The following is a 24,801-nucleotide window of genomic DNA, read 5'->3' as shown; positions in this document are numbered from 1 at the left end:
ACAAATGGTGTATGGCTGTGAAAACTAAAATTAGAAAACAAAGGTACTGTCACTAGTGCCAACAGGTCACACTGTGGCTTTCACATGCGCTTGCAGGCTGATGGGGAGGTTCGACCGAGATGGGGGAAGAGTAGGAAGGTCTTGTTTTCTGATCAACACAAGTTCCAAAAGAAACAAGTTTCTCTCTTACCTTAGCTTACAGCCAGATTGCATATCATAACCAAATAACACTGGGGTCCGGATCCCCTCGAGTGCTAAGCAGTCTATCTCCGCTGTGCTTCGAAGAATAGTAAGTTGTCCATATCTGTTCATGGTCTGAATAATCCCAGATATTCACACAAAGTTAAGGGACAATCACCCAGTACAAAAGCAGTCCGATTTTCAGGAGACAGTGACACATGTGTGACATGAAGTGAAACCCAAATATCCCTTCTCTAGGCATCTGCAATTTTGACAGTTATTTCCTGGGACAGAGCAAAAAACGGTTCTATTCTCCTTGATTAGGAGATCCTCAGAAGGAAAATCCTCAGAAACCGTTCCTCCTTTAAAATATTTCCAATTTTTCAAAATCACTAAATGTGTTTAAGAGTCTCTGTTTAAGTATGCAATTAAATATATCTAAAAGTCTGTCAACTTTTCTGTCTTCAGATTTTCACTATAAAACACGTTTTCCAGGGTCTCGCTGTTTCACCCCCAACCACCCCACGTACCTCACGTGCTCTGCGGCCAGACCCACCACCCACCAGAGCCAACCAGAGAAGTCCTGGCCAGAACTAGTCTCCAGCTCACAGGACTCTCAGCAATAAAGAGAAGAGCGACACACACAAGTGGACAGGGAAATCAACCTTGTCTACAGAACCAAAAAGGATATCCCTTCTGAGGCTGAAATCCAGCAGCTAATGGGAGCCCTACAACATAACCAGGGTTTCCACTGAGAGGAACCGGCTTTGTATTTTGCTGAAAGACAAAGAAGAAATGCCCCCAAATAATTCTTAATTTAATAAGGAAATAGGGTGAAAATAAAATGCTTTTCACCCTAGGAAATCTAGGATTTCCAACCAATAAAAGAATTCCTCCCCCCTACTCAGAACTATAAATATATCTGCTGAGTGTAGGAGTAGATCATTCTATAAAAGAACAAGCTCACATGGAAGAAAATCTTACTCCCAGAAAGGATAAGATACAAGGACTCTGCCTGATTTCCTCACAAACACATGCGACATAAACCCTTCGTTTAGTACAAATGGATAGATGGTAATACTTCTAAATTGGGATACCTTTTCCCCTAAGAAGTTATGGTTTCTTTTTATTTGCAATTAAATATGTGTACAAAATTGATCAAACCTACCTGAATGAAACGAATTTCAAACTTTTGCTCAAGTGGAAGCATTGCATTGCTCACTGTCCCCAGAAGGAGAGAGAGATCAGCTTTGGTTATTTCCCCTGCATCTGTATATGTGAGGCTGTACTTGACCTAAAAACAAAACGATACTCCAAATCCACCTGTTCCTGTTGCATTTCTGTAGCTGTATTAATAATTCAAAATACATATAGAAGGCAAGTCCTTTCCCATTTCTCTATTCATGGAAGCTTTTCTGTCCTGGCTCATCAGACTTCAGGACGAGTTGCCTCACCACCCCCAGCTGACAGCGTCATCTGAGCCTCTCTGTACCGAGTTACGTGTATTCCAAATCAGCAGGTTTGAGCAGATCGTGATCAGTCCATCTCCGCAGGGGAAATGTGGTAAAACAACAGCAACGACAACAAATTTTGGTATATTCTTGAAAGTCACTAGGTTTGTGGAGAAAAACCACACGTGATTCTTTCAGAGACCCTAAAGAAGCATCCTCTAATGACAGAGCATGAAGGCAAGCAGGAGGGCAAGCCAAGAAAACCAACACATCAGAATGGGCCAGAGCCCCCTCTGAAGGGCGTCCAGGTCCTCCCTCGGGGCCATGCAGCCTGAGTCTGCCACACAGACTCTGCTTTCAAAGCCAAACTGGGCACCTACCTCAAGAACAACGTTAGTGCAGATTTTAACGTCCCCAGCCTCAACAAGAGTCTGGTTCAGTACATCTGTGTCCTCCAGTCGGGCTAGCGTTTTATTCAGAGACTCCATGAGGATGGACTGAACAGTGATAGGGATCTGCCAAGTAAAGGAGATGGCTCACTGAGGACACCGTCCAATAGAGATGAATCGGTTACAGTAACGAAAAACTGGAGACAAACTCCGCCGACAGACTGCCAAGCAGGGAAAAGCATGCCACACAACAGTATGCATATTATAGTTCCACACTTGCAAAAATACATTTGCTTATATGTAGATATATTTACACAGGAAATACTAGAGAAGGATATTACCAAATCTTTCAAAGTGGTTATCTCCGAAAATCTACGTTCACACAAAAACTTGTACACAAATGTTCACAGCAGCATTCCTAACAGCCAAAAACTGAAAACAATGCAATGATCCATCAACTGATAAATGGAAAAATGTAGTATGGCCATACAAAAGAATATTATTCATCCATAAAATGGAATGAAGTGCTGATTCATTCCACAACATAGATGAATCTTGAAAACATGATGCTAAGTGAAAGAAGCCAGACACAAAAGGTCACATATTACATGATCCCATTTATCGGAAATGTCCAGAACAGGCAAATCCACAGTGACAGAAAGTAGATTAGTGGTTGCCTAGGGGCTGACGGAGAGGATTAGAGAAGAATGAGGAGTGCCTGCTAATGAGCACAGGGGTTCTTTCTGAGGTGATGAAAATGTTCTGGGTGGCTCAGTTGGTTGAACGTCTGACTTCAGCTCATGTCACGATCTCACATTTCGTGAGTTCAAGCTCCACTTCGGGCTTGCTGGAGCCTGCTTCGGATCCCGTCTCCTCTCTCTTTGCCCCTCCGCAACATGCGCGCGCACGCTCACTCTCTCTCACTCTCAAAAATAAACATTTTAAATTAATTAAAAAATGTTCTGGAATTAGGTAGTGGTGATGGTTACACAACCTTGTGAATCTACTAAAAACTGCACAAATCACACACTTAAAAATGGTGAGTTTTATGGTATGTGAATTGTATCTCACATTCACCTATATTCACCTCCAGAGCACAGCTCCTACCGATAAATGCACTCATTCTGTACACACGAGCACATTCTGCACAGTCCCAGAACAAAGCTCCCTATACCCCCACACCCTCCGTGAATATACCTTGGCCCACTTCACACCCAACTTCTACACACACCCTTACACACACACACACACACACACACACACAGTGGTGGGATCATGGTAAGAGAAAACAGACAGATAAATCTTTCAAGCAGAATCAGGAAGCTCTGCTTAACCCAATGCTATTAAAGGACATTTTTCATGGGGCACCTGGGTGCTCAGTCGGTGGAGTGTCCGACGCTTGACTTTGGTTCAGGTCATGATCTCACCATGTGTCGGTTCAAACCCCGTGTTGGGCTCTGGACGCTGACAGCATGGAACCTGCTTGGGATTCTCTCTCTCCCTCTCTCTCTGCCCCTCCCCTGCTTGCGTGCTCCTCTCTCTCTCCCTCCCTCAAAATGAATAACATTGTTTTAAAAAATAAAGGACATTTTTCATTTATGGCCACAGCCAGCAGAACAACAAGCAGCAAGCAATCCTTTAAATGGCTCAACCCTCTAGGGAGTTGGGCCTCTTCATACCATGTGACAAATCTGATGTTTGCTTTAAATGTCAGTACTCAGAAATCACTGTTTAGGAAGGAATCTAACTTGTATCTAGTTGTTTATATTGCTTTGAACTTTGCCCTCAATCATGTACCATGCTGTTTATAATTCAAAATTACTAGGTATTTAAGCTGTCATTTTATAGATAAATAAGTAGTTGTTACACATCTGCTCCCATGACCAAGAGGACCTGTAACTGTCCTTATAAGTCAAACCTCTAGGAACGTGACAGGGTTTGGAAGCAAAGACAAGCTGTCATGTGACAACAGTGGCAAAAGGGCACCACCAAGCACCACAACACCCTCTGCATAACAAGCCCACCAATCCACGTAAGACCCACATAGGGAGACCCTTGCTATGAGTTAATGAACTCCTTGGTTTACATCCTCAAAAGACAACTCTGGATCTCTTTATCTGAACCTACTCATCCCTGGTTCAGCACGAATCCTGGGTTCTAAGAAAGTGCACACCCTTCCACACCAGCCTGTGATGGAGCCATTCCGGTGGTATACAGACGTAGTTGGCAAAAACCGAAGGGCCCAGGTTAGACAAGCTTTGGAAAGACTGGTCTGGCAACAGCCACTGGAATAGTTACAGAATGAAAATGGTGGGGCTACTCTGGTTTCCTGAATGTCCTATTCGGTCCTATCCCACCCCCAAGCTACCCTGTGGCAAAGAACTAAAGCATACGTAACGGTGGAAATACAATGCCGTAACTTAATCTTTCATTGATGGTTCAATAGATATTAACAACGATTCCAGGCAAGCCTAACAGGCTGCACTTAACGGGGAGCCTAGATCCAATTTTTATACTCCTGATCCTCTAACAAATCTTGGAAGTTGCTTTTTAAAAATCTTTATAAACAATCTCTGATATTAGTTGATATATTTGTCCTTTAGAGCACAAGCTTTGGTATCACACAAATCTGAGTTCTAAGTCCCAGCGCCACTTCCTGACTGCATGGCCATAGGAGGCAGAGAAGGAATGTGTGTGAAGCTTGTAACTGGGAGCCTGGCACACAGTATAGCTTGTCCAGTGTTGTGGTTGAGAGTTAGGTCTTTGGAGATTCCTATCCCAGCTCTGCCACTTCACCACTGGGCAGCCTTGAGCAAGCTAATTCAACTGCACTGTAACTCATGTGCCAGGGAGTGACAACAGGCCCTACTCCCAGGACTGCTGAGACTAACAGACTAATGGACTTCAGACGTCCACAGGAATGAGAACAGTGTTCAGCACGCAGCACGCCCCTTCCCATAACACCCGTCATCCTCACACTAGGTCTTCCCTGCTTGATTGAACCAATCCCCTAGGCACTGATTCAATTAACACGTAACCCACTGAGTACCCAGTACATACTAGGCACCAGCTTACTACTATGGATATGTCATGAACAAGATGGACTGGATCACTGTCCCCACAGACCGTTCAAGTTTTGAATGGTAGAATCAAAGCACTTTGATTTGAGGTATTTGAAAGCTAGTCTATTGTATGGTTTCAAACTGGGTTCCTGGGAGCCATAGGTTCCTCAGAAGGACTAAACAGGAGAGAGATGGGGAGGCCAGGCAGGTGGAGAGCTCTGGGCCCCACCCCTGCTCCAACCAGGGGCTTTGGATTCAATCCAACTTAACACAGTAGGAAGAGTTCTGCTAAAGATCACATTTGAAAAACTCTGAACAAGTTTGAAAACACCTTCACAGATGAGGAAATCCAGGCCTACACACAGAAGTGTGAAGTCCAAAATCACATGACTATTTCCTTTCAAATGTCTACCTCAAACACATTTCTGTCTAGAGACTTAACGAAATCAATTACAGTAGGTATCACTGACCCAAGTGCTCCCTGGGCACCAGACACTGTGCAGAGTACCTATGTGCATTCTCCCACTCAAGCCTTACACCTTCTCTGGGGCACACACTTACCATCTGCTCAACAACTGGGGAGAGTGAGGCATATGTCATATGAGAAAATAATGGCAAAGTTGAATTTTGAACCAAGGTCAACCAATTCCATGAGCTTTGGTGGGAGACCATGACAAGGCCATCAACTTGGTCCTCCTTGGGAACTGTATTCACAGGCACAGGGTGCAGACCCAAAAATAAGGGGTAGATCCATGTTCCTTTGCTCTAACATACCCACGAGAAAACCTTGGCCTCCCGACCACAGCCTGACAGAGCCTCTGGAGTGGGGTCGGACAGAATCGACACCCATACCTCAACCCCCGAAGCTATACCAAGAGGGTTCAGCTCCTACACAAGTGTGGACATTCACAGGACCATTCACTGTTTCTACCTTCTACCCCAGACAGATGGACAGACGGCATCCTGGTAGCTAACCAGCTCTCCTGAGAGGAGACCAAGAAGACCTAAAGGGATGCCTGGAAAGCACAGAAGCCAGTGGGTGTGAACCCATTGTCAATAACATAGCTAAACCATTTAAATATGAAAAGGTGCAAACTATGAAAACAGGGGTTTTGAAATTTTGTATTTTTCAAAATTTTACAAATTTTCAAAATCTGTAATTACAAAAAGGTGCTCTACTAAGGAGTTTCCCTATTTCATTTCTGTTTGCCTTTTGGCAAATGTTTTTGTTATTGGCACTAAGGTACCCTTCTAATCATAAGTGTATTCATTTCAAAGGGCTCAGAAATAAGACCATATATTATAATCTATCTTACTTTCCACCAAGAAATACTCTTACCTCTGCCTTTGTTCTTAAACCAGGCACCTAAACAAAAAGAAACAACAAATTTTGTTAAGTACAATGGAAAGAAACATTTCTATTGCTTTTTCAGACCACAGGTTAAAGGATATATTCAACTTATCACAGACTTCACAAAGAAGAAAACAGTTTCCTTAATCAAGACTTGCCACCTACATATTTTTATATCTATCTCCTAATCCAAAGGTAACTTTATGTCTTCCTTCTATATTCATTTCTTTTAGACTGGAAGCTTAATGGAACAGCCTGACAGAGCTGGTCTCTGGAAGCCTCCATGCTTCACTGTAATCTTTATGTACTTTCTACATGGTCACCAGTGACACAGTACTGTGGGGGAGATGTGGCTCCTATCCTCCTAGGTCACCCTCCTGCACCTGTCCTCACTGGAAGGCCACTGTCACTGGCCCAGGTGATTCCACAGCCTCCTAACTGCTCTTCCTGCCTTTAGCCCAAACCACTCAATGGCGAGCTCCTGCGTCCCCAACACAACAGAGTACTCTTCCGAAGGCCTCGACCTCCCTTCACTCTCCATCCCCATCTCCCCCAACCTCACTTTTCATCATAAGACACCCTACCAGGCCAAAGGGAACTTAGGGGTGGGGGATGAGTAGACATGTTTGGGGAGGCCTGGGCTGAGAGCGCGGGGACTGCACGCTTGAGGGGCTACTTCCAGCACCACCATGAGAGGTCAAATACCTGCAAGAATTCAAAGATCTACATGGCTGACTTACGAGGAGAGGGGAAGAGGGAAAGGGATGGGAGAGGAAAAGCTTAAACTTGGTTCTGAAAACTGCAGCCCAGATGAATACTGATGTCATGGGCCACCCTCCTCCCTTCCCGTTCCCCCCAAAATAAGGAAATCAGGAGGTGAGGGTTCACAGCAATCATATGGTTTTTCATTATTGAAAATAACTTTTACCTCTCACAACCCTCCATGCCATCCACCAAGTGGGCCAGTGGCCTCTCTTACTGACTCCCTTCCAGCTTTGGTCACTGCAACCAGAAAGAAGGGGCCTCGATAACACCGTGACCTCTTCCCCTTCTCCAGCAACCCTATCTCCTACCTGTCTTTTCCTGCTTATTTCATCAGTGAACCAGAACGTGGATTTCCTATTCTTTTCCAGCCTGCTTCTCAGAGAGGTATCTTTTTGGTGCTAATGTGATTATTTCTGCCACAGACATCAAGATGTTTTTATAATTTCTAAAGTTTTCAGTTCTTAAAGTCTTTTTTTATTCAGGAGACAGACATTATCTGTTACCATGAAAATGAGCGAGAGCCCCCGCCCCGCAAAAAAAACAAAAACAAAAACCCACAATGACTAAAAGCAAAATATGAGCTATGTAAAAATAAAAATTACTTTAAGTGATTATTTCAATATCTTTGGTAACAGTATACTGAAGAACCAGAGAAGACAAATTTAAACTTGAATTATCAATCAGGTACTGAAATTTTTCTATACTTGTCATTATTTCAAAAGAGCGCAAAGAACATGAGGTGCCTGGGTGGCTCAGTTGGTTGGGCAGCCAACTTCAGCTCAGGTCATGATCTCACAGTTCGTGGGTTCGAGCCCCACATCGGGCTCTGTGCTGACACCTTGGAGCCTGGAGCCTGCTTCCAATTCTGTGTCTCCCCCTGTCTCTGCCCCTCCTCTGCTCACGCTCTGTGTCTGTCTCTCAATAATAAATACATGTTTAAAAAATTTTTATAAAAAAAAAAAAGAGTGCAAAGAACAGAAAACAAACCTGATGAATAAGTTTTGCTTCAAAATAATTCTTACCCTCAAAATTTTAGGGCTGCTGTAATAAGCCATGCCCAGGGCTTCAATTTCTTCACACTGTGCCAAATTTATCCTTCTGGTGCACTTAACAGCTTGGTTCACCAGAAATGCTAGAAATCATAACATTCCCAAGGGGGGAAAAAGAGAGAGAGAGAGAGAGAGAAGAAATTTTTCAACTGTCCAATGGTAACTAAAAACTTGTAATCTAAGTAAAATTGTAAAATAAGTTATAACACAGATATACAACATACTTCAAATAGGGTTTAAGAAATTGTGTTTTGAATAGGTTATACATTCACACAATTCAAAAGGCACAAAAGGATATTGAGAGTCTCTCTCCAACCCTTGTCCCCTTCCCCCCATCCCCGCCCCGGCCCAGCCACCACCAGAAACAACTGCTTGTCTCCAGAGACAATCAGCGTCAAGTTTGTTGTGTATCTTTCTGGAAATATTCTACGCAAATAAAAGCGTGGGTATATGTATTTTTAGTATTCCTTTCCCCTTTTAGAAACAAATATGTGCTATATATTCTGCCCTTCACTTTTTTTCACTGAACAATATATTTTGGAGTTCAGTCTAGCTCAGAATATGAAGAGATTTCTCCTTTTTTTTTTTTAGGGATAATCAGTATTCTATCTTAGATCCGCCACAATTTATTCAACCAGTTCCACATTAATGGACGCTTAAGTTATCTCTGGCTTTGCCATCACCAACAATGCTGCGATCTACAATTTTGCATGTGGGCCAGACATTCTGTAGGACCAACTCCTAGAAGCAGAACAGTGGGTCAAAGGGCATATTCACCTGCAATTTTGACACATACTGCTAAATTGCTCTTCACAGAGGCTGTACCAATTTGTGGTCCCACCAGGTATGTAAGATCAATGCCTGGAGATCAAGACTCTCCAGAGTCTTAAATTTCTTAAGCTTTGCCAATCCACTGGATGGAAATGGTATCTCAGTTTGGTTTTAATTTACACTGTTCCTATTGTGAGCAAGATTGAGCATCTTTTCAACAGAATCCACTTCTATTCCTGTACGAAATGACGTTCCATTCGGCCACATGTGACCATACACTACTCAGCTAGCTTCTTCACTGTGATGCTGCCTTAAGGATTGGAGAGCCATGTCTGCTGCCTCCCACTGCCAGGACGGTGACTCCACAGAGTCTATGATGCTCCTGAAAGGAGAAGCAGGATCCATGGGAAGCAGCTGCATGGGCTGCAACCCTGCTCTGCCACTGCCTGAGCGGGCCTGAGCAAGAAACTGAATGTTCCTCAGTTTCCTCATGGAAGAACACATGGAAGCACTTAATACAATACCCAGCACAAAGTAAGTGTTTAATAAACATTAGCTATTGACAAACTTTAGCTCCAGTGAAGAAAGAACTTCCCCCAAGCTTGGCAGGGTTAAACAACGGTGGGCTGGTTTCGGGTAGTGAGTTCCCCATCACTACAAGTGCTCATGCAGTCACATGGTAGAAAAGATTTGGGCACTGGTTGGGAATCTAAACTGCATAACCTTTGAGACCTCTTTCAAAGATAGACTATTTCTAGTTATGAAGCCTGTTCCATTATGACTACTATAAATTTAAACTAAGAGCAAACTCTGTTTATAGAGAGAAAGAAAAAATTGCCCACTGTCTTACCTGCAGGGTTATCATCAGTGCAGAGAGATGACGTAAGGGGAGAGGGAAATCTCAAGAATGAATCTGAAGTCTGCAGACGAACCCCATACTGTGAACAGACCAACCAATAGCTATTATGGTGCTATTAAAAGCATTCATTCAACATTTACTAGACACCTACTATGTGCCAGACAGAGTAACAGGCATCAGGAACACAGTGATGAACAAAAAACAGATATGGTCCCTGCCCACACGGAGCTTACACCCATGTGCCCCATCCCTTTCTTTTAAGGATGTATGTCTCTGTGTGTGAACATTATTGTATTTACAGGGTTTTTGTTTTGTTTTTTTATTACAGAATTCCTCCAGAGAGGTATATAAGAAGTTGACATAGTATCTTCCAATGCAGACAGAAACTGGGTAGCCAGCAACGGAAGTGAGACAGGTAATTATTTTTTATTAGCAATAATTATTTAATAACAGATACGGTATACATCAAAATCATAAAAATGATAGGTCTTCTTTCCCAAAACCAAACCATGTGAAACTTTTCCCCAATATTCAAATCAAAATTTGCAGCTATTGGGCATACAGCCAATTTTCTTGAATCTCGGTGCCAACAAGGATCTAGGGAAACAAGCCCTCTCCTTCACTGGACCTGGGAGTTTAAACTCCTATAATCTTTCTGGAGGGCAACCTGAGACAGAGGTTTTAAACTTCCATTCATTTTGCCCAAGTTAATCCAGTTATAGGAATGTATCCTAAGGATTTAATCAGACAAAGATATACATATCTATCAGAATGTTCCTTATGGATTATTTATGATAGCAAAAACCGGAAACAAATGTCTGTTAATAGTGGAATGGTTCAACAATAAATGATGATACATACACAGAGGGTATACTTTGGATCAGTAAACTGTAGCTCCGATAAGTTACTTTCCTAGACTGAAGTTTCTTTTTCTCATCGGTTAATGGGGACAAGACGCATTATTTCAGGGTTGTGTGAAGTAATGTCTGGAAAGCTTTGCACAGTGCCTGGCATGTGGAAAATGATCAAGAAATGGTAATTTTTATATTGATATGGGAAGATGCGTAAGATTTATCACTGAATAAAAAAGGAAGCTTACATAACAATGTAGATAACTACAAATCCTACTTCCATACAATACTATACATGTATACTTTTATAGATGCATTTAAAAATCAGGAATATATGCTGATCTATTAACAGTGATTTCCAATGTGCATTTTCATGGACACTATGGCCTTTCCATCATATGTACCTCGATGCTTTTACCTTTTAGAATTAGCACAGAATGTTTTTATATTTCTCTTTTAAGATGTTTCCAAAAAATCTGAAGTTTATTCAAAGTTAATGTATATTACATTGAAAAGTTTACTAATGGATAGTATATAAAATAGCACACATTTTTCTAAAATCTGTAAAACTAAATACAGCTTTGAGAAGTGGACCAGGCACACAACTAATCCACTCTGTGTCCCCAACAGCATGACTCACACACTCTGCTGCGTCTTTTGAGGTGGAGAAGCACAAAGATTTCTGCAGAGAAAAATGCAGGCTTACTAAAGAATAAAAAAACCTTATGTTAGAATTCAACTACTCAATTTTAATCTTTGTGATCTTTGATTTGTAGGCATGAACATGAAGTTTTCCCCTCTGTAATGTGAATTCTGTCTCAGGGAAACCAGTTTTGCTGATAACATACTGAAAAATTAACTCACAAGGACAGGATATTTGCAACAAGATGAATGGACTTAATCAAGTTCTTGATTCACCTCATATTTTGCAGTATCTGGAGCATCTGACTGGATTGTGAAAGAAATCTCTGATTCTGAATTCAAGGAAAAACCATCAGATGTTTCCATCAATTTATCAAAATTATTTTCATCAGGCACTTCTGGATTAATAAATGATAATGCAGGTTTATCTGTTTTTAGAAAAAGTATTTTAGGTCAGCATACAATATAATATGAGCATTATATATAACACATAATATTTTGGAAACAGCTTTTAAGTAGTATTAAGGCTGATGGGAGGGGCGCCTGGGTGGCTCAGTCAGTTAAGTGTCCAACTTCGGCTCAGGTCGTGATCTTGCAGTTCATGAGTTCAGGCCCCGTGTCAGGCTCTGTGCAGACAGCTCAGAGCCTGGAGCCTGCTTCAGACTCTGTATCTCCCTCGCTCTCTGCCCCTCCCCCACTTGTGCTCGCTTGCTCGCTCTCTCTCAAAAATAAACATTAAATTTTTTTTTTAAAGGCTGATATGAAAAGAAAAAAGTGTTTCTTTCCATATTTACCCAAAATTTCTCGAGTCTTATTAAATAAACAGGATCCCTAGATTCGGCCTGTTCCTCTAACAGTGTGGAAGTAATGGTTTGTAAAGCCTGCAGGCGAAGTACAACAAAAGCCAATAATAATCAATCTTTCTGCAGCCCACGGACTGGGGAGCTGGCTGCATCAACCTCTGAGGTGCAGCTCTCTGCAGATGGTGACAGGGACAAAAGACTGTGTTTCTACCATCACGCAGCCACCTCCAACCAACGCCCAGGAGAACAATGTGCTGTGTATGGAATAGAAAGGAGGAAATGGGCTGGTATGCTCAGTTGCCTGGTCTTACGTCATAGGACCCGACAATAACTGACCAGTCATTACTTTAGATTACCAATAACAGAGCATTCGCCTGGTTTTCAACTGCAAGGGAATGAACTCAAAATATAAAGACGTTCTGAAAAGATGATGAAGTTTAAGCAATAAAACCATAAATATGTCTTTGATCTTGGATATCTTAATAACACTTTGCACTTATATGTACTTTTGGCTCTAGACCCCTATCTGAGCTCAATGCTCAGATAAAAATAAAGATCCGGTTTTCATGCAAATATTCTTAGTAAAAATAAAAGAGAAAAAAGGAAATTGAAACCAAAGCTGAACCTGATTTTCAACCATTAAAAAACCAGGAGAAAATAAAAAACTACATAAATATACACACAACCTAAATAAATCTAGATTCCTACGCATGCCTACATATTATAAACACCTGTGAAATAAAGTATGTAACTTCAAAAGACAACTACATAAGCACATTAGTTTTAATGAAAACATGCGTGCCCACAGGCCTATCAAGTTTTTGCAGTCGCCTGTGAAAAGGCCTCAGAAGATACACCTGAGCCAAACCATAACCTGAATGCTTTAAATCTAACTGAATGAGACATTTTTTCCATAAAAGAACTTTTTAAAGAAAAAATTTCCAGGGCTTCTCAAAGTATATCAGCATCAAATACTTACAGTTTGTAATATGAATGCAGAAAATAGATGGATTAATCTGGTCAACAAGTTTAAATATCCTTTGAGGTGGGTTTGCTGTAAAATTCAATGAATAGATGGCTGCTTTTTGACTACAAAACTGACTATCACCCCTGGAAATTAAAAAATAATAATACAAAATTTTAAGGCATATGCACACAATCTTAGCAAGATTATTTTAAAACTGTCAGATGCTTGTACTGTACTATGTTAACAACTACATGGAAGATATTCATGAAAGCGTGATGTTAGAACTGAATCCATTTTTATTTGGTTTATTCAGTGTTAAAATGTTCGGCATTTGAAACTTTTTCCTTTAACAGAGAAAATATTAAGACAAGTAGAATAACCTTTAAGGAAATCGTATCAAGTACAGAATATAGATCAGGGAATAATTTTGATGTAAATGAACCTTGTAAAACTCTGACACCATCAATTATAAAATTTTGCAGAACTTCAGATTGTTTACAAGTACCCAGAATGGATCCAAAATTCCTTGTCTTTAGAATAAAGCTGCCTTCAACAGACTGAAAATCAGAAAATGTGAAGTCATCTGGAAGTTTGGGGGCTTAGAAGTTAGGGTACAGTCAAGACTTCAACCAATCCCAGATTTGACAAAGTGTAATCATTTTGATACAGGTATGGTGTGAAGATAGCAAGGTAACAAAAATGGGATCATATTCTATGTGCTGCTTTTAAGACCTTTTCTCAGTATATACTGCCCAACATTTCTCATGTCATCAGTATGTTTTTGCAATACTATATGAAATGGCTTCATTCTATACCAATTTATTTAAGTAAGCTACCCCAATTTTTTTTAGCCAATTCTCTACTGTTGGTCTAGGTTGTTTCTCGCTTTCCCCGATTACATATAACGCTTTAACATCACCCTTGCACATATATATGAACGTCTCCAGCTATTTCCTCAGGCTGCGCTCCCTGAGGTAGAATTGCTGGGTCAAAAGGTAGGTGTATTGTTCAAGGCTTCTGAGACATACTGCCAGATTCCCTCCAGAAAGGGACACGTGCTCACCAGTACTGCAGTTAAGAGTGCCTATGTCCCTGTACTATTGCCAAGAATACACATTATTCAGTTTCTACACTTTGCCAATTTCACAGGCAAAAATCTGCTATCTCATTGTTTTAATTTGACTTTTCTCATTTACTAGTGAGTGTAAACATTTTTCCATATGGTTATTGCTCACTGGTATTTCTTCGGTAAGGTGCTTCTTCATACCTATTCAACATTTTTTATGAGGATATTTGTCTTCTCATTGGTTTGCAAGAATCCATTTTTTAAGAATCTCGAGTGTCAGGTGTTGTAAATATTTTTTCCCTGTTTGCTACCTTTCAATTTTATGGTGTTTTTTGTCATAAAGAAGTTTTAATCTTTTTTTTTTTTTTAAGATTTTATTTTTGGGGCATGTGGGTGGCTCAGTCAGTTAAGCATTAGACTCTTGATCTCAGCTCAGGTCCTGACCTCAGGGTCATGAGTTCAAGCCTGGTGTTGGGCTCCATGCTGGGCATGAAGCCTTACTTAAAAAAAAATTTTTTTTAACCCAAAAGTTTTATTTTTAAGTAATCTCTACACCCAACATGGGGCTTGAACTCACAACCCTGACATCAAGAGTCACATGCTCTGTGGACTGAACCAGCCAGGTACCCCTTGATTTTTTAAATAAAATTATCAATCTTTTATGGTTTGCCTGTGGGCTTATGCTTAAAAGACATTCCTTAACCCAAGAACAACAAATTTCACCTATATTTTTCATTTTTTCATTAATTTTTTTAACATTTTACTCTTTGATCTATTGGTAATTTACTGATATAACGCTATGACGCAGAAGTCTAACATTTTTACTTTTCAATAGTTACCATCTTACATCATCTACTGAGTGATCCAAACTTTACTCCATTGTTGTAAAATCATACTTACTATATATTAAACAGGAAAAAAAATACATAGTATTTTGTGGGTTTTTTAAAATCAGTACACAGAATGGATTTTTGGACTATTCTCATCCTGATCTAACTATCTGTCTTGAAGCAATATGCATTACTTTCATTACTATAATGTTACGACATGTTTGAAAGCTGATAGTTTGCTCTTCTTATTCAATAATGTCTTGGCTGTTCTCAGGTTTATTCTTCTAGATGAATTTTCAATCATGCTGATGTATTATCCACTCCACCCCCATCTGACAATGGAATTACACTTCAAATTAAGGTGTTTTTTTTTTTTTAACTATTTTTATCTATTTATTTAATTACCTGAGAGACAGTGAGCAGGGGACAGGCAGAGAAAGAGGGAGAGACAGAATCCCAAGCATGCTGTGTGGTACCAGCACACAAACCATGAGATCATGACCTGAGCCGAAATCAGGAGCCGGATGCCCAAGTGAGCCACCCAGGCACCCCTACAAATTAAGTTTTTATAAGTTAAAGTGTTTACATAATGATTCTTCTCATCCCACTACAAAAATTATCTCTCCATGTATTCAAATGTTTTAGGTCTCGCACCATATTTCAGTTTTCTTCACATAAATTCTAAGTACTTACGTTTTATGTGACATTTCTATGGGGTGTTATGAATAGGATCCATTTTCATTATATTTTTTGATGGTTATTGCTGAAGTATAAGGAAGCTATCAATTTTATAAGTGGCTGCTTTTCCAAAAGCTCTGTATAATTCTAATGGCATATTGGTCATTACTGTGGGCATAAAGAACCTATAAATAGTATTTATGAGAAAAGATCCAGCACTAAAAAATTTACGAGGCCTACTGCGTCTTAAAGGATGTACAGGAGTTAGAGAGTGCAAGAATGGCATTGGCCAAGGATGGGTAATGTACTGATGGGGTCTAGAAAATTCTTGAGTACCAAAGTTCGGATGCATGGAGGAGACAAGACGGGTTAGTAGGAAGTAGGATGTGAAAGAGTTTGGGGATAGATCTGAATCGGGATAGATCTGAATCCAGGCTAAGAAGTATGTAGGTAATGAGAGCTTCTGGAGGCTTTTTTATAGCAAGCGACAAAATGAGGTGTGACCTTATACAGAGGGAGTAGGAATGGACAGACACAAGGGCTAGTGTAAAGAATTCAGTAGAACGGAACTCCTTACTCTTCCCCTTCCAGTCTGCCTGCTCTCAAATCCTGTGCAGTGGAGGGGTATCGGTTCTGCATATGTCTCTAGTCACGACCTTCAGCGTGGGGAGGAGGGCACCTGTTCATCCGTATCTCCAACAGTTTCTTACTTGGTTCCCTGCCACCAGGCTTAGCCCCTGTGACCCATCATCACCCCTGCTGCCGCAGAACTGCTTAAGGTGGGAATCTAATCCCCTCACCCCCGGCATCCTGCAGAGTTTAGGACAAAACCCAAACCCTCAGTGTGCACACAAGGCCCCTCACGATCTGACCCCGGCCACTGCAGCATACTCCTCTCAGTCCTGCTCTCCAGCCATACTCAGCTACCTGCAGTTAAGGCAACAGGCCAGGCCATACCCCCTCACTCCCAGGACTCTGTCACGTGGCTCCCTCGGCCTGGAATGCCCTCCCCGATTCCATGCCGGCCAACTTCACATCCTTCAGGACCCAGCTCAGATTGTCTTTTCTAGAAAGACTTCCTTAGTCCAACTGCCCAGGTTGGATGCCACTCTTCTCAGTTGTCTCAGTGCCTGGGGCAGCACTGCCACCATTCCTCTGTCTCCCTTCGTCAGTGAGCTCTTGGAGGGCAGGGCCGCATGTAGCTCATCTTCTACACTGGTGCTCATGGAAGCACGAGGTGTGAAAGACAGCTAGATGGAGAAGGCAAAGAAGAGGAAGGAGTCAGGGTAGCCTGCGGGTTCTGGCCTGGCTGTCTTCCTGAGAGGACAGTGGTAGAGAGGTCAAAAGAGAATACCAGAGGGCAGGTTAGGGGTGGAGGGGGGAAACTCACCCACAGAGTCAACTCACTTCTAATGAGGGCCAACTGTGTGGCAGGAGCTAGACTAGGCACTAGTGACAGAAAGTATGTAAGAGGGATATTAATCTTGCTTTCATGAACCTCACATCTGGTGAGGAAAACAGACATTAACCTAATAACCTTAACAATAAATTTGCAAATCATTAATTAGCTGCTGACAGTTAAGCATATGTAAACAAACCTTTTATGAATTAGAACCTACATAATGAAAATAATTAATTAGGATTATTAATTTTTATTTCATTATTTCTACACTTCGTATTTAGGAGAAAGTCGTAAGTAAAACTAACTCATGGGAATGCAAACTGGTGCAGCCACTCTGGAAAACAGTATGGAGGCTCCTCAAAAAATTAAAAATAGAATTACCCTATGACCCAGCAATTGCACTACTAGGTATTTATCCATGGGATACAGGTATGTTATTTCAAAGGGGCACATGCACCTCCATGTTTATAGCAGCGCTGTCAACAATAGCCAAAGTATGGCAAGAGCCCAAATACCCATTGATGGATGAATGGATAAAGAAGATGTGGGGGGCACCTGGGTGGCTCCGTCAGTTAAGCGTCCAACTTCGGCTCAGGTCATGATCTCACAGTTCATGAGTTCAAGCCCCACATGGGGCTCTGTGTTGACAGCTCAGAGCCCAGAGCCTGCTTCGGATTCTGTGTCTCCCTCTCTCTCTGCCCCCTCTCTGCTCATGCTATCTCTCTCTCTCTCTCTCTCTCTCAAAAATAAATACACTTTAAAAAAAATTTTTTTAAACAAATAAAAAGATGTGGAGAATATACATATATCTCTCTCTCAAAAATAAACTTAAAAAATTTTTTTAAACAAATAAAAAGATATGGAGAATATATATATATGTACACACACACACACACACACACACACACAATGGAGTATTACTCGGCAATCAAAAAGAATGAAGTCTTGCCATTTGCAACTACATGGATGGAACTAGAGGGTATTATGTTAAGTGAAATTAGCCAGTCAGAGAAAGACAAGTATTATACGACTTCACTCATATGAGGAATTTAAGATACAAAACCGATGAACATAAGGGAAGGGAAGCAAAAATAACATAAAAACAAGGAGATACAAAAACATAAGATACTCTTAAATACAGAGAACAAACTGAGGGTTGCTGGAGGGTTTGTGGGTAGGGAGATGGGCTAAATGGGTGAGGGGCATTAGGGAGGACACTTGTTGGGATGAGCACTGGGTGTTATACATAGGGGATGAATCACTTGAATCTACTCCTGAAATCATTATAGCACTATATGTTAACTAACTTGGATGTAAATTAAACAAATTTTTAAAAATGAATATTTATAAATGTAACTTTTTAAATGTAAATAAATAAATAAGTAAAGGGGGCAGAAAACTAACTCAAAAAAAATTCTGAGGTCCTTTCCTGAGGGCACTATGGATTCAGCTCTAATGTCTATACCAGGAGTCCACAAACCACACCTAATTTTGTAAAACTTCATTGAAACACAGTCATGCCCATTCATTTACACACTGTCTATGGCTGCTTTTGCTCATCAATGGTAGAGCTGAGGAAGTTGCAACAGAGACCACTGGTCTATGAAGCTTTTTTTTTAAGTTTATTATTTATTTTGAGAAAAAGAGTACACACAGGAGGGGCAGAGAGGGAGGGAGGGAGGGAGGGTGGGGAGAGAGAGGAACAGAGAGAGAAGCCCAAGCATACTCCACATTATCTTGGTGTGGAGCCTGATGCGGGGCTCGAACTCATGAACCATGAAATCATGACTTGAGCCGCAATCAAGAGTCGGTCGCTCAACCGCCTAAGCCACCCAGGCACCCCTGGCCTGTGAAGCTTAAAATATTTACTATGTGGCCTTCCACAGGAAAAGCTTGCTGACCCATATTCTAAATAGTCTATATCTAAAATTCAGTATTGACTAATAAAAAAAAAGATTCTAAATAATCATCTCGAATTGGAGCTGAAATCTCTCTCAGGCTCCTGTTACTTACTAAGGCAGAAAAGCAGAATGGTTTCTAACAAAGATTTAACTATGATGTAGCCCAGATAACCAGAAAAGTAATCTGACTACAACATACCATTCTCCAAACATTTTTACAATATTGGGAGTAGATTCACTTTCTCATTGATCAATAAAATAGTTCTTCATGGAAAAACACATCCTACTTCCAAAAAGCATTCAATCTGTCAAGTATCAACTGCTACAATTTACTATAAATTTAGCTACAGAGATAGCTAAATTTAAGTTAGCTATCTCTGAATAATAAATTGGTCCCATCCTGAATAAATTAACCTCTTTTAAGTGCTATATTTTTCAAAGAGCTTTGAAATCTGAATTACGAGAAACAAACCATTCAGAAGAGATTATTTCTTAACCTGATAATCAACTGGGAATGTTATTTGCCATTATTCTCCTATACAATGTGAACTGTGAGAATCCCCAGTAGATTTACACATCATAAAAGTATAAACAAAGCTTTCCTATCTGTTGAATTTTTTGTTACAAGTACTATATCCACAACAAAAGCTGTAAAATTAAACTGCACTTTTCACCCTACGCTATATACATGAGACTAATTCACCTATACAAAAACGTGCACATTATCTGTTTACAAATCAGAGTGAAATGTAATTCAGTCTCTGGAAACAAAGATTTCCTTATACTCTCAACCAAGCAGACTCTCTCTTCTCTTTGGCCTGCACTATCAGCTGGCTGGATGCAAATAAGGCATACTCCAAACATATTGGTTTGGACAGCATGGCTTCTGAATGATGCAAAATTCAGGAAACCAGGTATGGGTTTTTCAGCCTGGAAGAGTTTTCACTTTCTGTCCTCAAATTTTATAATCTTGGTTCAATTCCATCAAAACTGCATGCATCACAAACTTACGTGACACTTGGAACTGAACAGGCAGAAAAGACACTGAAATCCACGGAGCTGCAATCAGGATCACAACAGCAGTTGACGTCACACTGTGCTGGAGACAAGTCACAGACACACAGAGCAGCAACTACAGAAACAAAAGAGGTGGGATGCAGAACTTCACAATCAGCAGGGAGTGACTGCCCCCTGCCACTGCAAAGTACCAAAAGTCCATATCATACAAAAGGTCCATTTGATTTTTCCCACTGCACTTCAGGTTGGGGGCGGAGAGGGAAATTTGTGAAGTGAAAATTAGTCAGTTTGAATACTCCTCAATCTGAAGTTTCCCCAAAATAGCTAATCATCTGACTCACTTGGAAAGTTCTCTTTGTGCTTTACCTACAAAGACTCTGATTTGGTAAGCTATGAAACCCAGACATTTGTGTTTTTCAAAACTATCCAGGTGATGCTGATAATTTAAGAACCAGCATGCTAAATCACTTGCCGGACCATAAGAACCTGGTGTAATAGTACAGATTCCCAAGCCCCTCCTCTGGAGACTCTGATTCAGAGGAAGAGCCCAATGAAGGCCACCAGGAATCAGGGTTCTCAATCTTATTTCTCTCCTCAGATGTCACCTTGCAGCTTTAAAACAGAGCCCACATTCAAACTATTAGCCAAGAATCAAACTGGCTCAGGTGCTTTGTACCTGGGGTTCTGGAAATATCTTTGGTAATTTAGACAATAAAACATGGGGGGAGATAGAAAGGGTAGAAATCGCCCCAGTTCACAACATTTAATTTTTAATAATGACTATCTGGATTTTTAAATCTCTATTTTATTCTGTCAAACAGGGGAGAGATAACCCTTTTAAAGATGGCAGAGCATAAGAATGATAAACAGGGAATTCATGGTAGTAATTATTCCTGAGAAGAGGAGAATAAGATCATGCTTCAGTCTTACGTAAAATGTTTTGTTTCCTTTTTCAAAAAAAAAAAAAATCTCATGCAAAACAAACAAGGATCTTAAGCAAATGGTGGTAGAGAGTCAATTCAACATTCTGATTTGCATGAATGAACTATTTCACAACAAAAATCAGCTTTACAAAATACACCTCAAAAAAGGTACAACAGCATCCTCTGGAAGGAAGTGTAAGAGGAAGGTTTTGCCAATAAATACAGAATCCTTTCTTCATCTGAGACACAAAAGTTTTCCCCCTTAAGCTTACATACTTCCCTCTAGCCAAGGACTCTCCTATGTGCTTAGAGAAATGAAAAGGCAACGTGTGCAAGCTAATGTAAAAAAAAAAAAAAAAAAAAAAGTTGTTTAGGCTCCCTGCCTTATGTGCTTAAAATTACAATCTTGACTTGTTTTTCAGAACTCAAAACCCTTGTAAGTAACTATATGACCAGTAAGGACAAAGCAATAGTGTTTAAGAACGCCACTTAGGGAAGAAAAAAAAAAAGTCTCTATCCACGATGTGAGTGCACTTAATCAGCCAACAAGTATCTGCTGAGCGCTCCCAAGGTCTAAGTAGCGCTCAGCTGCTCTTCTAGACCTCTTAACATCTACATGCCTGGCTCTAGAGCAAGATATTAATGAACAGAGCTCAGACCAAGAATGAAGTTATCACTTTTCTCTTCTATCTATAACCCATTCTGCACATGGTGTCCAGTTCTCCACTCCATCAGCCCCTGCTCCAACTCAGGGCAGGGGTGGGACCTAAAATCAGGCAACTAATTCACCTACCCAGAAAATGGGGATAATCCACACCATTGGGAATTAAATGAGATACATTAAGATGAAAAGCTTAGCACAGGGCCTGCTGCTACACAGTAAGCAGTTAATAAATGCCAACTGTCATTTCTTGCCATTAAAGTCACAGATCTAGAGAGGGGTCCTTTAAAAAGATGAAATGCAAATGAATCCCCCATACTGGAAAAACAGCCCTGAACACATGCCCGAATAATGATGGTTCAAGAATAGATTTATTGTGGGGAGAAAGTACATAAACAGATGGAATACTTAGATGGATAAAGGATAACCCAGTCCCAACCTTAGAGAATTGTGGATATTGAATTCTGTTCCTGTATATTATTTATTTACCTCCCCTAGTTCACCAAATCGACAGTTTCAATATAGAAGTTTGGTTAATATATACTGAAACAGAAAATGTAAAAATGTATTTCTCTGTACATTTCCTTACACATAATGTATAAAGGAGGCCCTCTGGAAAAATGATGATTCAGGAACTGAAGTCCTAGAGTACATGGTGTCAGCCAATCACGACTTTTCAACTAATACTGAGCCTTACTCAAGATCTTTTTCTCTCACAAAGGAAAAAAAAATACTGCATGCCTATTGGGGTTGCAGTCAGAGGACTTACAGTTTTGATGTTTTGGTCTGGTTTGTTTTTTGAGATCACAAACCCCTTTGAGAAACTGCTCACTGCTAAGAACCCTCACCCAGAAAAAAGCATATTCACAAAATTTTGCACTCTGAGCATCTCAGGGTTACAGCCATCCCCTTAAGTCATCCATGTCTTATCACATTATACAATATTCACTAATGTGTAACTCCAGCATTAGGTCACTTTCTGAGAAATATGTTAATTATCCCTCAGGATCAATCCTAAGAGGTGGGCATCACCCCTCACCTCATTGCTTCCCACCTCCAACTCAACATGAGAGGAATCCTGGGTTTTCATAACTGAAGTCAACAGACAAGGGCCTAGTCACACTTAGTAAACTAGACATCTGGCGTCTCTTTTTGATAAATCAAAAGTTCAACGCATCCTACGCATTCAACTTCCATAACTGCCCAGAAACTTTGGATTCACATAATTTCACCTTTGGCTGCAAAGGTGTAACAATTCGTTCATTATTACCTCTAGCATAATGTTGTCCAGGACCACTGCAAGTAATTGCAAAGATTTTATACTGTCACACTTACGCTCTGTGAGCCTCAATTTTCTCATGTGTAGGAGAGGGATAATGAGGTCTATCTACCCTTAAGGGCTGCTGAGAGACTCAAAGCCTATGAAATACTTAGAAATGCCTGCACACAGCTGCGTGTTCCATAAATGTTAACTATCATTATTACATCCTCACCCGGGCTAACCGCTCCAGGTTGGATCACTCTGGATCCCCAGGAACTGCCACTTGGTACCCACCGTCCGTGACCGGAGTGGGCCTGGGGCCAGAGAAGGGCCCGGGGGCCTTGGGGGTTCCGGGGGGCCTAGGAGACAAGGCGGGTCGGAGAGTCATCCAGGCTGCCTCCGTAGAGTTGAAGCCCTCCGTCGTCACAGGCGGGGTGGCAGCGGCCTGGGCGCTCACGGAGGCGCAGCAATCCAGGAGCACAAGAAGGAGCGGCCGAAGCCCGGGGGAACCCATAGCCCCGCGGAACCCCACGCGACCCGCAGCGGGGACCCCGCGTGTTGCCTGGCAACCGCGGCCTGGCGCGGGGCATTATGGGATTGGTCCCGCGAGGCCACACGAGACCGCGGTGGGCGGGGCCTGGGTAAGGCCGGCTACGAGGGGCGGGGACAGGGGCGGGACGCGGGGTGAAGACCTGGGGTGGCGTGAAGCTAGTGAAAGCTAGTAGGGGTGAAAGGCTTGTAAATCCCCGCAGCAATTTGCAAGCCAACTTCCAGGCTTGTTTAAAAAATGCGTATTTCCAAGTACTTTCCCGGGATTCAGACTCAATAAGTCTGGAGTAGCGTCCAGGAATATATATACATATATATATTTTTTTAATTACGTGATTTTTTATAGTATTTTTGTGCTATATTATATTGCTAGACTCTATTTTTTATTTCTTATTTTAAAGAGAGCATGAGCAGGGGAGAGGGAGGGGGAGAGAGAGACAGAGAAAGAGAAAACTTAAGCAGGCTGCGCCCTCAGCGAGGAACCCCACGTGAGGCTCAATCCCATGATCCTGGGAAGGTGACCTGAGCCGAAACCAAGAGTCCAATCCTTAATTGACTGAGCCACCCAGTCACCTCCAGGAATCAATATCTTTAACAAATGTCCTGACGCAACCAGTGACAGGATGGAAATTTGGGAACCTATCCCCTAAAGCTACCAAATATTTTTTTTTAATTTCTAATGTTTATTATTTTGAAAGAGAGAGACTGAACAGAGGAGGGGCAAAGAGAGAGGGAGAAACAGAATCAGAAGCAGGTTCCAGCCTCTGAGCTATTAGCACACAGCTGGACAAGGGGCTTGAACCCACGGGCGTATGGTCATGACCTGAGCTGAAGTTGGACCTGAGCTGAAGTTGGTCGCTTAAACGACTAAGCTACACAGATGCCCCTAATGCTATAAATACTAAAGGAACACAGAGAACACATCACAGCCCTTGAATTTCTCCATGTCATGCACTGTTGACACTTGCTTTGCCTTTTTTGTTTTAGATGGCCAGATCTAAGGAGGTCGCCAGATAACTTCTAGTCACCCTGTTGTAATAAGGGGGACAAATGAACACTTTTTTTACAGACAAAAAAAATTGATGAAAATTAAGCAGAATGATTTACAAGTTTTAAAAGAAAAGAAAGAAAACAAATCTGTATGTAATTCTACCAAAGGGGATGGAGACCACAAGACTTAAGAAAGCCCCTACAATCTAAACTGGCTTATTTATAAAGATACCCCAGTCCAGGGATGTTGGCTGTATCATTGACCCTTAATCTCCTTACAATTCAGAAGTAAGTGTCAAAATACTTAAAATCTCATGGTATTTACTCACGAGACACATTTACCAATTCAGAAAAATGCCAAAACAGTACATATCTCTAGTTTG

General features: G+C 41.2%; 1 protein-coding gene across 5 annotated transcripts in view; it reads right to left on the bottom strand.

Moving 5' to 3' along the window:
- Window positions 1-23,490, bottom strand: part of TCTN1 (tectonic family member 1) — a 28,664-nt gene extending 5,174 nt beyond the window's left edge. For 2 of the 5 annotated variants that reach the window (XM_053206763.1, XM_015063751.3), the window contains exons 1-11: window positions 23,174-23,489; window positions 20,029-20,149; window positions 13,153-13,283; window positions 11,647-11,798; window positions 9,869-9,956; window positions 8,221-8,330; window positions 6,422-6,448; window positions 2,012-2,146; window positions 1,349-1,474; window positions 872-957; window positions 191-331 (exon numbers count right to left, since the gene is read on the bottom strand). In XM_053206763.1, the coding sequence (XP_053062738.1) occupies window positions 191-331; window positions 872-957; window positions 1,349-1,474; window positions 2,012-2,146; window positions 6,422-6,448; window positions 8,221-8,330; window positions 9,869-9,956; window positions 11,647-11,798; window positions 13,153-13,283; window positions 20,029-20,149; window positions 23,174-23,393 (1,337 nt within the window). In that variant the 5' untranslated portion in view covers window positions 23,394-23,489. Of the gene's footprint in view, window positions 1-190; window positions 332-871; window positions 958-1,348; window positions 1,475-2,011; window positions 2,147-6,421; window positions 6,449-8,220; window positions 8,331-9,868; window positions 9,957-11,646; window positions 11,799-13,152; window positions 13,284-20,028; window positions 20,150-23,111; window positions 23,131-23,173 lie in introns of those variants that run through there. The other 3 variants (XM_027044301.2, XM_027044303.2, XM_053206764.1) reach the window with 3 other exon arrangements.
- Window positions 23,491-24,801: the final 1,311 nt, after the last annotated feature.

This window comes from Acinonyx jubatus, chromosome D3 (genome assembly GCF_027475565.1).
Source record: "Acinonyx jubatus isolate Ajub_Pintada_27869175 chromosome D3, VMU_Ajub_asm_v1.0, whole genome shotgun sequence".
In the NCBI taxonomy this organism is placed as follows: domain Eukaryota; kingdom Metazoa; phylum Chordata; class Mammalia; order Carnivora; family Felidae; genus Acinonyx; species Acinonyx jubatus.
Note: the sequence above shows the minus strand (reverse complement) of the source record. Positions and strands in the feature narration are given on the sequence as shown.